The sequence below is a fragment of the Monopterus albus genome, unplaced genomic scaffold (genome assembly GCF_001952655.1).
Source record: "Monopterus albus unplaced genomic scaffold, M_albus_1.0 scaffold113.1, whole genome shotgun sequence".
Taxonomy (NCBI): domain Eukaryota; kingdom Metazoa; phylum Chordata; class Actinopteri; order Synbranchiformes; family Synbranchidae; genus Monopterus; species Monopterus albus.
Genome location: NW_018127993.1, coordinates 31851 through 48271, shown reverse-complemented (window position 1 = coordinate 48271; position 16421 = coordinate 31851). Strand labels below are relative to the sequence as shown.

Below are 16421 nucleotides of genomic sequence, written 5' to 3'. Positions count from 1 at the left end.
AACTTGGTCTCAAAGTTGTTGTGCTACACTCACAACATGTTAATGATAATGAGCATGATTCCCGTTTCTTGTGAGCAACGATAAAATTTAAATCCCAGGTGGCAGATTTCACATCTCCGCTCATAATTCCCCAAACTGCCACATGCCTTTTGCACAGAGGCAGAGGCGGGACAGTTGTGCCAACTTTGCTACCTGTTGTAACAGAATAAAGAAAGGTCAACAATGACCTTCATACAGCGTGGCAGAAAATTGGTGTAATCCCGCCTTGAACAGGCAGTGCAGAAGGGGCTACTGTTACAGACTTGTGCTGTGGAGTCAAATCGTAATGTTATGATCCAGCCTTTATGCTAAGCTAAGCCAACCAGATGCTAGCTGGCATGAGATAAATTACACTTGACAGACTTAACAAGTGTCTCTTTACAGAAAAAAAAACACCCTGGTTCCACAAACCTTACTGTGGACATTTTATTATTTTCTATTTTAAGAAAAGCTTTTTCCAATTTGATTTTAAATTAGAACCAAATTCTATTCACAGCCCTTATATTTTTATGGGTGGCCCCTTAAAAATCATTTAAGTGCCAGAGTCCAATACACAATAATAGTTTGGCTTTTTCCTAACAGCATGGTGACAACTGCATTACTCAAAACAGATGCTGCAACTTCAAACTTACAAAAAAGCTGCACTGAACTGAAAGCTGTATGCTTGAAATACCCATATAATGTAATTCCTTACCGTCCAGCTCGAGGCAGATGTGCTGCAGGCTCATCCCTCTGAAAAGCACGCCTTCCCTCTCTCCATAAAGAACAACGCGACCCACACGGCCCATCAGTGCTGGGTCACGTATAATTGTGGAGCAGTTCTGTGTCACGTGGTACTCTCGCTCCAGGAAGTCCTCCAGGCGTTTTGTAGCTCCACCCTGGCCCTCACCCTCCTCTAATAGTAGCAGCTGGGAAAGGATGGCTACCTGTCGCCGCACTCGTGTTGCTGTCAGTGCACCAGGGTTCTTGGCCCCACTAGCTCGTGCCAGGTTCCTCAGAAGGTCTGTGCCTCGGAGAGGGGTGGCAGGAGAGTGGTAGGGCCGGGAGAAGACGTAGGGGCTCTCTGGGTCCACACCCACATTGGGGCTGGTTTGCAGAAGCAGGTCCAGGCAGGACTCACAGTGTGGTGGGAGAATAAGCGGCTGGACACGACCACGTTTGCCTAAAACACCAGCCCGTGGGAGGTGACAGAGGACCTGGCGCTCAAAGGGGGACAGGAGGGCTTCCATGCCAGAGGGGGAGCTGGTGCTGGAGCTGGTCTGAGGGGTAATACGGTTGCGGTAGTCCTGGACAGTGAGCTTGGCTACCTCACATTCTCGGTGGCGGTTGTAGAGGATGAGCAGAGAGAGGCTAGAATGGCAGAGCAGGCGCCAGGCCTCGGCAGAGTGAGGAGACCGAGTTAAAGAAAGGAAAGAGGAGTGCTGCTGGCAGCGGAGGTAGAGGACCAGACAGGAGAGGGAAGAGAGCAGTGGAGACATGTGATGTCTGTGTGTGCTGCAGAACAAGAGAGAGAAGAAATGTTTTTATATTTGCAGTAGAAATCACAAGGCATGTAAATATGATATATCAGTGATAAAAAAAATAAACAGGTGATTCAGAGACAACCACACCTTACAGTCTCTCCATTCTTCTCCTCTGGTGCATCATCTTCCCCTTCCCCACTCAACTCCAGATCTTCATCTGGATCTACGTCTGGCTCTGGGGTCGGGGGTGGCACCAGCTCCTCTTGACTTCTTGAGCTCTCTACCTCCACCTTCTGCTGCTCTTCATGCTTCTCCCTCTTCATCCTCCGACCTCTTCTAGGAGGAGACGGAGGAGGCGGTGAAGGACTTTTTACTCGAGACACCATTAGGGGTGCGGGATGTTTTGTGGCAGGCAGTGGTAAGCTTGGCGCCCTCTTAGTGGCTGTAGGCTGAGCAGGCTGAGCTGAAGAAGGCGGTGAAAGGGAAAGGGAGAAAGAGACGCCACCCGTGCTTGAGCGGGTTCCTGGAGATTCCTTCTTTCTAGAGAACAGAGATGGGGGTGCAGGATTAGAGGCAGAGGGCTGGGGGACGGCAAAGCAATGACTGTGAGTAGCAGAGGTGGAGGACGATGAGGGTTGAGGGTGTGAGGTGCTGCCATTTGAAGAGCTGTGCGTGTGGAGGTGTGCCAGCTCCATGGCTGTTCTGACCTCAGGCTGGTTGGCATGGTGCTTCTCCAGGTGCCGTGCCAGGGAGCGATAATGGCGGCCGCAGTATGGGCAGTGCTGCCGCCGGCTTACTGTGGCACCGCTAGAGCTGCCAATGTTTATGTTAATGTTGTTGTTGATGTTGGTGGTTGGAGGTGCCAGGGCGCTCACTGGAGGTTGGGACTGGGATCTGACTGGGGGTGGAACAGGTGCTGGGCGGGAAAAGGAGGAGCAGGGGCGCCCAGGTCCTCTAGGTGAGGTGGGTGCACTCTTCTTCTTTGAACTGACAGCAGCTGCAATCTTGCGCTTCTTACGGCGGCGAAGCATTCGACCTCTAATCTCCTCAATTTCCTCTTCTTCTTCATCGTCATCGTCATCATCGTCTTCTTCCTCTTCATCCTCCTCACGGTCCGAGTCACTGGGTTCAGAGTGAGTGAGTGGGGAGGATGAGGGCGACAGTGACCAGGAGGGGGTAAGGTAATCAGAAACAGAGACGGACAGGGGGTGGGGGCCAGCCTCGTCCTCCTGGTGAGAGAGATTTCAAATGAAAACAAACCCCATCAGCTCAGCATGTTAGGTATATTAACAGGATTTACATTCTTATTGCATTTGACATTAAAAGAAAATGTTTACGATTTGAAATTCTATGTTATCGTTATGGTACTTTCTGACTTCTCTTCCCCCTTTGTAGCCATCTGTCCTAAATCGAGTCCTCTTTCCTGAAGACAGGAGCCATAACTGGCCACAAATGCATCATTTTGGGAGAAGGCAGTACATTTGTTAGGACTGTTTTCACTTGTGAGTGTCATGGTGTGTGTGTGAGAATGTACAGCAGCAGAAAGTGATTGCGGGGTCTTCTCTCTGCATTATATTGTGTTCTTGTTGTATTTTTATTTGCTCCCTCACTAGCTGCTTTAAAGTGCCTTAGATTTGTGATTTTACTGCCCATTTAGATTTGTGTTCTTGCTCATCTACTTTATATTTCACTTGTATTTTGTGGCATTCATGTGGAGGGCAAAGTAAAATTTCATTGTACAGGGAAACACGTTTCCTAACTGTGCATATGACAAATAAACACTTTGACCTTTCATTCCCCATTCATTCTGTTTAAGTTAGTCGCTCACCATTGCGTTCTCGCCCCAGTCTGTTAGGCTGTAGTCCACTGTGATCTCCTCCCCTTTGGCGATGTCTCGTATTGCAATGACGACCAACCGCACCTGGGTCCCGCAGTGGACTTCTCGAATCCGGCAGTTGGGCAGCGGATGGAAGAGCACAGGCCCCCGAACACCGCTCGCTCCCTCCTCGCCCAGTTCTGGCACACTGGGAAGCATAAACTGACATTAGCAATAAAGAGTTCCTTACTTAAAATAATATCAGAGCACAGTTACCATGGTGAGGGTCCTCCTTACCAGAGCTGAGAGGGGTCTGGCAGGTAGTAGGGACTGCCAGGTGGAGGGAGACGGTCTTCTGCTCCCTCTGGATACTGGCCATCCCCTGGGACAGAGTGGACTGTTTAACACACCTTAAGAGCTTCATCACCAACCACAGGGCTTATGCTTCAAAGATGGAAGATGTCTCTCCCTTAGTACAATATGCTGCTAATTATAACATGATCCCCTTGTTTTCCATAAGCACCAGAGTGGATAAAAACAGCAAGTGGCACAATGTGTGTGTGTATGTGTTTCTATATATACCAGGGCTGTAGCTGTGTTCTGACATGCTCTCCTCCTCCTCATCTTCTGTTACATACGCGCGGTCACACACCTTCACAGGTGTCCCCTTCCTTTTTCTCCCACACATGCGGCTGTGAAAACAAAATGCGGGTTTGATTTAGCATACACTCAGACAAAAGTGGTGCTTAATACATTTCTCCTGGAAATATTCGGATGGAGTGCAGCCATAATGAGCGGAGCAGGTGATACCTGTGGCTGTGCAATTCTTCAGCCTGCTAATGTTTATACCAGGTGAGTGACTCATCCACAACAACAAGGCTTTGAATTACTTATCTATTGATGGTGGTAACAGTGTGTTTGTTCCTCTTCTGCTTAAGAAAAAGATAAATGTCTCTGACTAGACAAGCAATCAAAACAAAGCCATCTGGAAACAACCAAAGAGAGAAGAGTTAAGTGAGGGGGAAAGTTTACAATAACTTTCAATATCAATTAATCTGCAGATCACCTAATTGGTTGGTCTATAAAATGTCAAAAACTAGAGAATTATGCCCCATATGTTCCTAAAGTTCAAAGTGACATCTTAAATATTTTTATTTTGTCCAGCTGACACTCAATAACCCAAAGACATTGAAACAATGAATTGTTTAATCATTTTACAAATAATTGTTATTTTGATAGTCAATTATGAAGACATCTGTATATAACACACCCCACTCTACAAAGTTATGATGGGCTTTTCTGGCATATTTTCATAGACTAAATGATTAACTGAAAAATAATTAACAGATTAATAAATCATGACAATAATCAGTAGTAGCCCTAGTTCTGTTTACTATGACATAAGACAAAGAAAGGCAGCAAATCCTCACAAGTTCAAAACTGTAACCAGGGAATGTTTGTCATCCTGGCTTAAGCAATTTATAGAAATAGTAGTTTTTGTATGTTGGCTAAGTGATTCAGCAACTAGCTGTTTCAGCTCTAGTCCAATTAAGGTGTATTTTACTGGGTTTACAATGATTGTGGCCTGATCACCATCCTTGGCCTTGCAGCAAAATTCATCAGTACAAACCTGTTCTGAATTTGTCACTGATTTGCCAGTTATGTAATGAAACAGCAAGGGTTTTCAGCTATCTCCGCTATTATTTTTAATAAACAATATTTAAAATGGCCTCCTCACCCCCCTTATTCACTGACCCGTGACAGTGTACGTGCATTTGACAGGGGAACATTATGACAACAATGCGTCCTTAATCACTGAGCCCGGTGACAGTCAACTGTTGGATGCATTTTGGTCGTGGTCAGCAACTTTGTTTACTCAAAGCCAACCAAGTCATGATCTGCACCAGCTAAGTAACCAAGCTGTGAGAGCATAATGTACTGAATGCTATGCTCGGGGATCTGCAGTCTGAGAAATCTGACATATGGATGGGCTTACTGCCATGACAGCGGATCACTGATCAGCTACGTTACCCTGATGATCCCTCCTGGGGGGAATGCTAACATTAGTGCTAAACCACAGGCTAGCCTGTTAGCGCTAGCTTCCAGTAGCTAACGTCAGACTTCTGTCTCGTCAAAACATCAAAAATAAAAGCCTGGGGACTCAAAGCGAGCTGAGGCCGGAAGCGGTGGACGCAGCCTCACAGGACGCTACGGCTGCGGCCAAAATCCACGCAAAAACGACTTTCCCTGCTCCGTCTTCTGCAACGTAGCGCTGAAATCATGCACGCGAATAAAGGCTCCCAACGTTAACTGAACGGACGTGCACGCTCGCAGCGGCGCGTGCGTCACAGCTTCTCGCATTTTGCACACAAATCCACGGTGAAAAGAAGAACCCCGTGCGGCGACAAAACAGAGGCTCGCCGCGCTCACTCACCCCCGTGGCGGTGGCGGTTTGCTCCCATCCCCGTCGCTGTCGAGGGTCGGTGGCTCCCGGTAGTCAAAAGGCGACCGTACATTCTCCGCCATTAGTACTCCCTTCGCTACCTCTCGCGCTCCGGTAGATTAACCAACGCGCATGTGCACAACATCCTTTGGGGTTCTCATGGTAAAATGGGGTGCACCCACAACCGAGGAACATCAAGAGCTACTACAACCTTGAGGTTCACATTTAATGGATGTACTGAGTGAAAACACAATATTGTAGCTATTCAGTAAATACTGATGTTTCCTGGAAGTGCTGTTAAATCAAAGCTTTGCTTCTAAATAGGGCTGGGGTGGAAAGTAAGCAGCGGTGGAAGAAGTAGGCTTCTCAGGTAAAAGTAGCAGTACCACAGTGTACTCTGTAAAAATACTCTGTTACATTCAAAATGCTACTTAAGTAAAAGTAGGAACGTATTAGCATCAAAATGCGTAAAGTAGGCTACTAAAAGCAAAAGTAGTCATTATGCACTAATTTTAACAAACTTGTCATTTGAAATACTGCTGGGTCGATCTAGAATTTCTGACCATGGATCAATGAAGTCCTTACTTTCCACCACTGAAAGTAAATAAGTAGGCCTAGGGCTACATTAAGTTTGAAGTACTTGTACTGGAATGTTTCTGTTACTTAATACTACACTCTACATTTTATATTTACTATTTGACAGGTTTAGCCTCTAGGTTACTACTTTTTCAGATTTAACATTTAGATTGTGTAAGATTTTACATTTTTAAAAACACATATGATATTCTGATTAAATATAGTGTCATTCACCATTAAATGTGACAAGTTACACACCGGGGCCCACTGGTGTCAGAAGTTGTTTGCAGTTCCAGTAAAGTGTGACTGAACTTATCAGATATTTAAATAACTGTAATGATTCAAAATTTTACAACAAAATCAAAGATTAGTAAAAAGCCCAAAAACATGAATGTAAACATATGTTGAATTAATTATAAATATGTTTCAGTCCACATCTTTTTCTTTCCCCATCTGTTAAACCAGTGGTGAAATAAGCAGTGAGATGTTTTAGAAACATTAACTTATATCAAAAATAAAAGCACATGTTCTGCCAAAAATGGTTGGTAACCGATAAACTAATGGGCTCCTACGAGGAACATTATGTAAGATAACATACATTTGGTATTCTGGGAATGACATTTCAGCAAACGAAAGGAATGTGCATAACTAAGACATGAAAGTTTATTTGGTGTAATAATGACGCAAGTGATTTCTTTGTCACCTTAATAACAGGTGGAAGCCATGTTAGTGCCAAAGGGCCACCGCTTCAATACTTAGTGCATACATTGCCTGTAATGTCCCAATAATGCTGAACAAGCTTTACTGGAAAGAATTAAACAATTTGGCTCAAATGTCCTTAATGGAAATGCTAAATTTAAAACCCAAATAATGTATTAGTCATTTATTACAGGAAACTTCATATACATTTTCATGTTATGCTGACCTGCAATTGTACAGAACTACTTAATTGGAAGTGTACCACTTTAACACAGTCTCTTTTGTCCTATAAGGATCAAATTATAAAGTGCGTTCCATGAAAATTATTAGGTTGGGGACATAAGATAAATCATAAGTGTTGCTTCTGCACAGCAAAGGGATGTAAAAATAAGAAAGTAAAGACAATGTAAACAAAGCACAAGGGTTTAATAAGACTGGGTTTTAATCTTCAATGCACATCCAGTTATTCATCACATAAAAGCATGGCATTTAGAAATCACCAAACCAAGGGAGTCACAGTTCATTCACTCAGTGAGTCTACGCAGGTGTTTGATACTTTTGGCTAAACACAGTACAATCCTAGTGTAAAATGATCTATTACAGCGCTTCTCACACATTCTTTGGACGCCCAGAGGAGGGCGTGATGGATATAGTTCGAGACGCGTTGGTCTAATAGTTCAAACTTGTGAAGCATCACATTTAAGTATAACGTCAGGAGAGAACTTGGTAATCAGAGCAGCAAGCATGACACTTTATCATCACAGACGGAACCAAGCATTCAGTCTACACACAAAAAAAACGACATTTGGTATGGAATTATTTAGGTTAGATAAGTTAATAATGTGCAACACTAAGAGCTAAATGACCTGTTAAAATAACAACAGATTCAGCTGCACATCAGTCACAGTTTACCAGTCATGAGCATTTGGCTACATTCTAGCAGTTAGTACATTTTGGAGTGTAGTAATCAAAGGTAAATCCACTTAAATAGAATAAATTAAACCCTATACAAAAAGACATTTTCAAGCATTTTAACGGCCACCGCGCAACATGGACCGATCTTGATACAGTTAAGAGTTTGCACTTCTCACTTCTTTGTCAAAAGAAACAGCAGCTGTGGCAAACTAGAGCTCATGATAGCACTGTGGAAACACCAACATCTGGAAAGAGCTGTCAACTGGACTTTGTTAAAGGAGCTTAGCTGTGAGCATTTTTCACCCCATGTTGTTCACAGAGAACATTACACATTACTTGGTAAGTTGGAATTAGTAAAAAGGAAAGTCAACTGTTAGTGTTAAGTTCATTCATAGATGTTATAACAAAGAAATTTAGATCTCTTCTGCTCCTTCCCTGTCTGTGTGCAAGGCGTGCAGGGTCTGCACAGCATGGTCAGCCCAGTGGATCAGCTCCAGCAGCACTCGATAGGTCCACAATTTGAGGCCAAATGCTCCCCCAGCATCATCAACCTCCTACAGAGAAGAGACCAAGTTAGATCCAGTGCCTCTCATTATTGGTACAGAAGAAACAGGCAAGGCGGTAAGTGGATGGGCTCAAGTCATGCGCAGATTATGAGACCCTGAAACCCTGGGCACAGACATGTCACAGCCCCCCACCCTTACACACTGTAGGAGCAAGACCCACAGGCTGAAACATAGTTTTGTGTCTCCTTTTAGTCATTTAGTATCTTTGTGGTCATTTTGTGTCCAGTGCTTGCTTCTTTGTAGCCATTTTGCATCTCCTTGTACTTGCTTTGTGAATCTTTTTGGAAGTTTTTAAATTTTGTTATTTATTAATTTATTTTCTTCAGTCATCTTGCATCTGTGTGGGTTCTTTGTGTTTTTATAAGGTTTTGTCTATTGTTTTATCGAGGTAAACTTTGGCCTTTGAGCATTTTCTGTCCCTTCTTTTGCTTTCCAGTGTACGATTTATCCCAAGTTTTCATGTAAATGCGGTTTGTGTATAGATTTATGCTGCAACTGGTGTTTTTTTTCTTTGGGTTTTGTATTACGCGCTACCTGAAAATGCATGATAACATTTTATTTGTGTTTAATAAAGAGCAATGTCCTGTAGTCCCACACTTTACCTCAGTACATTGGTGGTCAGGGGTGATTTCTAGGATTGTGTCATCTGTCTCCACCAGGTCTTTGGTGCTTAGGAGCAAGTGCTCCAGCCGGAATCGGACGTTCTTCCTCATGGTCTCATAGTCGCCCTCCAGCTCACCCCATTCCTCCTCTTCTTTGAGGATGACACAATGGAGCAGCCCCAGGCACTGCCGCAAAGCTGAATGCACCGACTGCACCTGCTCCTCGGTGCTGGACTCCTCTGAGTCTGGGACGAGGGACACAATGCGTCCACCATCTGGGGTGTGGTCTGACAGGAAAGTCTCCTTCTCTTTCTGAAAAGAGTGCAAGAATGTGCTAATACTCTTTCACTTGTGCCTTTAATCTCACTTTAGATCCCTTACAAATTTAACACTGAGTGGCCACCATATTGAATGCACTAATCAATTAAAAGGTGTCCTAAGAGGAAGGTGAAGCACAGAAGCATGACAGCAGGAAAACAAATCCAATACACTCAATCCATTAGGCACCCCAGGGAAAATGGGGGGAGAGGTAGTGATGCTGTTTTTAGTCTGATTACACTCTGCATCCCTTTGTCTACAGAACGCAAGTGCCTCCCAGAGATTGTCAAACGTTTATATAGTAAAAGTCAAACGTAACTCAAATGAGACAGGGCTGCTAGCTGCATCAGTCCAAACCATTCGCATTACAGCTACAAGTCACGGGAGGTGGGGTGAGTCTGAGGTAAACACAACAGGGGTGGAAACGGACAACTCACGTATAGCTGGAGCAGGCGGGTGCATTCGTAGTGCAGTAGCCGGGCCAGAGCCACCGCTCTCCCCGTCGGCGACTGGCCAGGCACCGTTATCCGCTGCTCCTCCTGCTCTGCCATTTGCACTCCAGTCCTGTTTATATAGGAGAGTTAGCAGTGAGCTGGATGAAGGCCGAGCAGCGAAATGACTCCCCCCACCTCCCCAAATAAATCGTTGTAAGCGCTGGCACCGAAACAACGTTTTTACGCGCGGAATGCTTTTGGGTTATTTTAACGGCCTGAACAGGAACCGGAGCAACTCACAGCGAGAGTCAATGAAGGGCTTCTGTGGCTGTTCATGTTGGCATGCAGGCAATGACAGGGGATTTAATTGGTTCCGCAAGCCACAGGGGCGGGTTTAGGGGGGCGCACCACATAAGGACTTTCTCTTTTTCCCTCCCAGAAACGTCACCATGTGGCCCTCCCGTCCCCCACCAATAATAAAAACTCTTTATACCCCAAGTCACAGTGAGCTAATCATGAGCCAAACACATGGAATGTAGGCATGTACACATCTTTTAACCTTTTTTCTTCATTAAGTGTAGATTTGTATATAAAGAGGAGAAAAAGTACAAAAATAAAAAATATAGATAATTTTACAGAAAGTTATTTGGCCTACCACAATCATAACAAGCTCAAATTTTGGGACATGTTTTAAAAAAAGTGCTATTTGTATCTACAGTGTCCTATTTTTTATCAACCTGGTGATAAAATGAGCAAAAAAAATCAAAGAAAGTAAAAAAAGTGCAACCTGATGTAAAGGACAATTTAGATTTTTGCTCTAAAAATGAGGTATCAGGCCTTTCTCACAAAATACTGTTGACATTTGGCAGTGGGAAAAACATGGGTCTAAAATCATAAAATGAATGAGGGCTGATTTTCATGTAGCTGCTTTAGTTTCAGGGTCCTGGTAATACTCACACTGCACAGAATGGAGCCAACCATAATATTATTGGGAGGAACAACTGCTTTTAGTACAATATGGCAGAAGATCTGCTGTTAAAAAAAGCATATTGCTTCATTCTGTAAAAAAAAAAAAACGATCTAAATCACATTGCAAAAATCTACTTATTATAGATTTTGTATGTAATTTCTTCCTGTCAAACCATCTAGTGAAAGAAAAACCATTTAGATTTGTGTAAAGGTCCTGGCTAACGTATAGGTAATTTTGGATCTATGCAACCTCATCAGCTTCCCTTCCTCCACTGCTGGGGTCGCAGGGAGGTGAAGGAGCTCAGGGTGAGGAGGGTGCTTTGGGAGTCCACCGTGGTCATGGATGTGACAGTGCTGGCAGCAAGGGTGGGGGCAGCAAGCTGGGGACTTGCTGCTGATGTGCCACCTGCACCATATGCCATACCATACCAACTTTATTTATAAAGCACTGAAACAACCGAGACGGACCAAAGTGCTGTACAGTGTGATTAACAATATACGTTAAAAATAAACACAACTTACAAGGACAGATAAAATCAACACAAATATCGGACATCAGTCAATACAGATAAAATCAACACAAAAATAAGATATCAATCAATACAGATAAGATCGCACCAATAAATAGTATCAAAACGTCATCAAGAATAAATGAGTTTTCAAAAGGGACTTAAAAACCGGCAAAGAAGAGGCTTGTCTAATGGGCAGCGGTAAATCGTTCCATAATTTGGAAGCAGCAGTCGCAAGGGCATGATCGCCTCTAAGCTTGTGCTTTCTTCTGGGCACACTCAAAAGAAACTGATTGGTAGATCTCAGGGAACGTGTAGGTGTATGCCAGTGAAGCAAGTCAGATAAATAGGGAGGTGCAAGGCCATGGAGGGATTTAAAAGCAAATAATAAAATTTTGTAGTGGATCCTAAAATGGACAGGTAACCAGTGCAAGGAAGCCAAGACTGGAGAAATGTGTTCATATTTATGTGTGCCTGTTAAAAGACGTGCTTCAGTGTTTTGGACCATCTGGAGGCAAGCGATAGAAAACTCGCTAATCCCCAGATGCAGTGCATTGCAGTAATCCAGTCGGGTGGTGATAAAAGCATGAATCAGTGTCTCAAAGAGCCATCTGGAGACCATTGATTTTACTTTGGCCAACTGCCTTAACTGAAAAAAACTAGATTTTACAACAGCTGCAATTTGGCAATCGAATTTTAGACCGAGGTCCATCTTAACCCCCAGGTTTGAAATATTTTTCTTGTTATATTGAGTTAAAAAGCCCAAGTCAATGGAGGGAGACCCAACAGTATCACCGAACACCATCACCTCAGTCTTCTCTTCATTCAGCTTCAAAAGATTAAGAGCAAGCCAAGATTTAATATCCTCAAAACATTCAAGCAGTGGCCTAACACAAGAATTTGTCTTTGTGACTGGTAAATAGAGCTGGCTATCAGATGCGTAGCAATGAAAGGAAATACCGTGTTTACTAAATATAGAGCCAAGTGGGAGAAGGTAGAGAGAAAAAAGAAGGGGTCCAAGGACCGAGCCTTGTGGAACCCCATACAAAAGGGGCTCAGAGGAAGACATAGCATCACCAAGCTTCACACAGAAGGTTCGATCCTTAAGGTAAGACCGAAACCATTCTAGAGCTATGCCTCGAATACCCACCCAGTGCTCTAAACGAGAAATAAGTACCAGTATGTTGTGATCTACTGTATCAAAAGCAGCGGTTAAATCAAGGAGCGCTAGGGCGACACAGTTCCCTGAGTTGGTGGCAAGAAAAATATCATTTAAAACTTTCACCAAAGCAGATTCAGTACTGTGCAGGGTTTTAAACCCTGACTGAATGAGCTCCAGAATATTTTGCCTTTCCAAAAAAGCCAGTAACTGAGTGTAAACTATCCTCTCTAGAACCTTGGAAAGAAACGGCAGATTAGAAATAGGCCGAAAATTAGCAAGCACTGTAAGATCCAGACCAGGTTTCTTAATCAGTGGCTGCACCACCACGTGTTTAAAATTCTTTGGGACCAGCCCAGAGGATAAGCTACTATTAATAATAGAAAGGCCAAAAGGCCCCACAACCGGAAAAAACCTCCTTTAAAAGTCGAGGAGGAATAGCATCACTTGGAGAGCCAGAGGGATTCAAACACCCAACAGTCTCCTGGCAACTGGACAGAGACACACACTCAAACTGATCAAAAATAGCAGGGCAGGAGCGAGAAACAGGAAAATCATAAACAGAAGCTAGAATTTGAGCTCTAGTAGAAAGAACCTTGTCATTGAAGAAATGTAAAAAAATTTTGACAAAGGGCAGAGGAGGACTCAACACAGGCAACCTGAGGAACATTCAGAATCAATAACCTTAAACAGAACACGAACGACGCTTATGACAGTTTGGCTGAATGTTAGAGAAATAATTTATCTTAAGATTTTTCACAATTGTTTGATAACGATGCTAAGAGTCTCTTAGTATATGAATTGATACCTGTAATTTATTTTTTCTCCACCTGCGCTCAGCCCTGCGACACTCATGCCTGGCAGCGCGGGACACTTCATTTAACCAGGGCTCAAACTTAGCCCTAGGCTGCCTAACCTTCAGTGGTGCCACCGCATCAATAGCAGCCTGACAAGTAAAGTGAAAATCTAGTGCAAGCTCCTCTGTGTCCGCAGAGTCAGAAATTACAAGATTTTCACTAAAGAAAGCAGAGAACTGAACACCGTGTGTTTAAAATTCCTTGGGACCAGCCCAGAGGATAAGCTACTATTAATAATAGAAAGGCCAAAAGGCCCCACAACCGGAAAAAACCTCCTTTAAAAGTCGAGGAGGAATAGCATCACTTGGAGAGCCAGAGGGATTCAAACACCCAACAGTCTCCTGGCAACTGGACAGAGACACACACTCAAACTGATCAAAAATAGCAGGGCAGGAGCGAGAAACAGGAAAATCATAAACAGAAGCTAGAATTTGAGCTCTAGTAGAAAGAACCCTGTCATTGAAGAAATGTAAAAAAATTTTGACAAAGGGCAGAGGAGGACTCAACACAGGCAACCTGAGGAACATTCAGAATCAATAACCTTAAACAGAACACGAGGCTTATGACAGTTCGACTGAATGATGTTAGAGAAATAATTTCTCTTAAGATTTTTCACAATTGTTTGATAACGATGCCAAGAGTCTCTTAGTATCTGAATTGATACCTGTAATTTATTTTTTCTCCACCTGCGCTCAGCCCTGCGACACTCATGCCTGGCAGCGCGGGACACTTCATTTAACCAGGGCTCAAACTTAGCCCTAGGCTGCCTAACCTTCAGTGGTGCCACCGCATCAATAGCAGCCTGACAATTAAAGTGAAAATCTAGTGCAATCTCTTCTATGTCCGCAGAGTCAGAAATTACAAGATTTTCACTAAAGAAAGCAGAGAACTGAATAGAAGTGGAAGAATTAAACGTACGGCAAAGCCGTCCCTTACCAAAAAGGTAGTATATGCAAGTATGCTTCAAGTATATTAATTTTAAACTAAAAATGCGAGTATACTTTCAGTTTACTTTTTAAGTACTTATCAGAGATATACTTAACAAAGTTTAAGTTAACAATACTTGGCTTATACTAAAAATTATACTAAAAGTCTAAGTATATTGAGCCTATACTTATATTTAAACTTTTGACCATGATATACTTAAGTAGTAGTACATTAATAGTACATTTTCACACATACTGGTTTCTTTGTGGTATACTGCATGTTTTTAAAGATTGAGGATTGGTGTAGGTGAAACTGAACCACTGTCATATACACAATGACATTATTAACCCACAGGGACAGAAAATAAATGTCTGAATTTTATTTGAAACCAAATTTGACATTTTTTAATAGACAGACTTGATTCATACTGGCATTAGCCACCATAACACATGTGCTTTTTTAAATGCATATACAATACATAAAAACAAGGCAAATGGCAAAAGGACGTCTCCACTACAACACTTGCTTTGCAGTAGTATGACTAAGGCTACTCATGGGAGCTCTTTTAATCCCGTGGATTTGGCAAAGGTGTAACGTACAATTTGTCAGTGGTTTCAACAACAACACATTTCACTTTTATTATCAGGCCAGATGGAACTTGAGTTTCCAGTCTTCCTAACCTCATGTATGAAATCACTCTGTACATTTATCTGTGAATCTTTACATAAAAGCCTGTTAGATTTAGCCAGTTCCTCAACCAAAATACAGCAATATTTGGCACAAGCACAATATCCAGGGTTCTGATGTGCACACTTTTGTTTAAAGACAACCAAATTATTAATTAAACACAACTGACCATCTTTCAGGTATACAGCACTGTTGAACCTTTTCTTTATTCTGTCATATGTCTGACTGTGATACAGAGCTCCATCAACCAAAAAACGCCTGTAATACCAAAAGCAGTTGCTTAGATTTCCACATAGTTTAACAATGGCAAGCCTATGTGAGGCTGGGATATTTTCTTGCAGTGGGGGATGACCAAAACCTTTGATACTTCCATTTAGTGTGTCACATTTATCTGTTCTACGCTTAGAGACATAAAGTTTTTCAACAAATGACTGCACCTTTGTATTTCCAGAGGTGATAGTGTGTTTGGCCTTTTCTGGCAATTCTCTCCACATCAGAAATTTTCTAGCAATTTGTGAAGGGACATACTGAGTACCATGAAAATATTTAAGTAGAGTGCCCAAATTGGACTCAAATGGAAATGTTGAGGTAGCCCATAAAGGCCCCCAGTGTTTGACACTTTGTGTGACATGTGTGAGCAAGTGTATGTTGAAAGTCATGTGGTTCTTTCCATAAAGTCTTTGAAACTCAATAACAAATTTTTTAAGAGCCACTTCTGCCATCAAGATGCTTCTAGTCTTGATTGTATCCTGCAGTAATGTGTATATGCTGAATACCAAAAGGAATAGATTATTACAAAATCTGACAGGGAGTATACCTTTCAATATGGGCAACGCATAGAAGAGGAGAAAGGCTCGCCATTCGGAAGCTTTCCAGAATTTTCTTTCACTAAGTGACCTTGGTGTCCTGGTTATCTCAACAGGAGGCTTTATTTTTTCAAGTCGCAAATCAATCTCTTTTATCTGTTTACCAATGTACCGGGGGGCTTCCCTGTTTGCTGTATCAAGCCACAGTGTAGACAGTTGCCGAGTGACTCCAAGGCACACATTGTGTTGATATTCAGGAATGAAACCGTTTATCATTTGGAAGTGACCAAGCATCATTAAAGGAGATGGACCTTTAACTCCAAACACTGGCTCATCAACTGATGCTGACATTGCATGACTAAAATGATCCTTCTCATTTCGCAGGGGGGGTTCAGGTCTATCATATGGATATGTCTTCCCACCTTTGTGATAGCAAAAATCACAGCCATAAAAGCCGTTGAACTGCTTTGTGTTACGAAGCAACGGCTGAGCCACAGAATCAGAGCTACAAATCAGCACATACACTTTAGAAACATGACGGTTACCCTCAATGTCTTGCCAATCAACACCTTCAGTCTCCAATAATGATGCTTCTTTGAGAAATGGTGTTAGTAATGTAAAAATGGATGGCTTACC

The 16421-nt window shown here is 42.8% G+C and overlaps 1 protein-coding gene across 2 annotated transcripts in view; it reads right to left on the bottom strand.

The window, feature by feature from the left end:
* LOC109966537 (uncharacterized) overlaps positions 1–5945 on the bottom strand; it is a 7818-nt gene extending 1873 nt beyond the window's left edge. The window contains exons 1-6 of one of the 2 annotated variants that reach the window (XM_020611438.1): positions 5753–5945; positions 3901–4010; positions 3616–3700; positions 3331–3526; positions 1650–2731; positions 734–1533 (exon numbers count right to left, since the gene is read on the bottom strand). In XM_020611438.1, coding sequence (XP_020467094.1) covers positions 734–1533; positions 1650–2731; positions 3331–3526; positions 3616–3700; positions 3901–4010; positions 5753–5844 — 2365 coding nt within the window. In that variant the 5' untranslated portion in view covers positions 5845–5945. Of the gene's footprint in view, positions 1–733; positions 1534–1649; positions 2732–3330; positions 3527–3615; positions 3701–3900; positions 4011–4128; positions 4604–5752 lie in introns of those variants that run through there. The other variant, XM_020611439.1, reaches the window with a different exon arrangement.
* Between the last annotated feature and the right edge of the window lie 10476 nt (positions 5946–16421).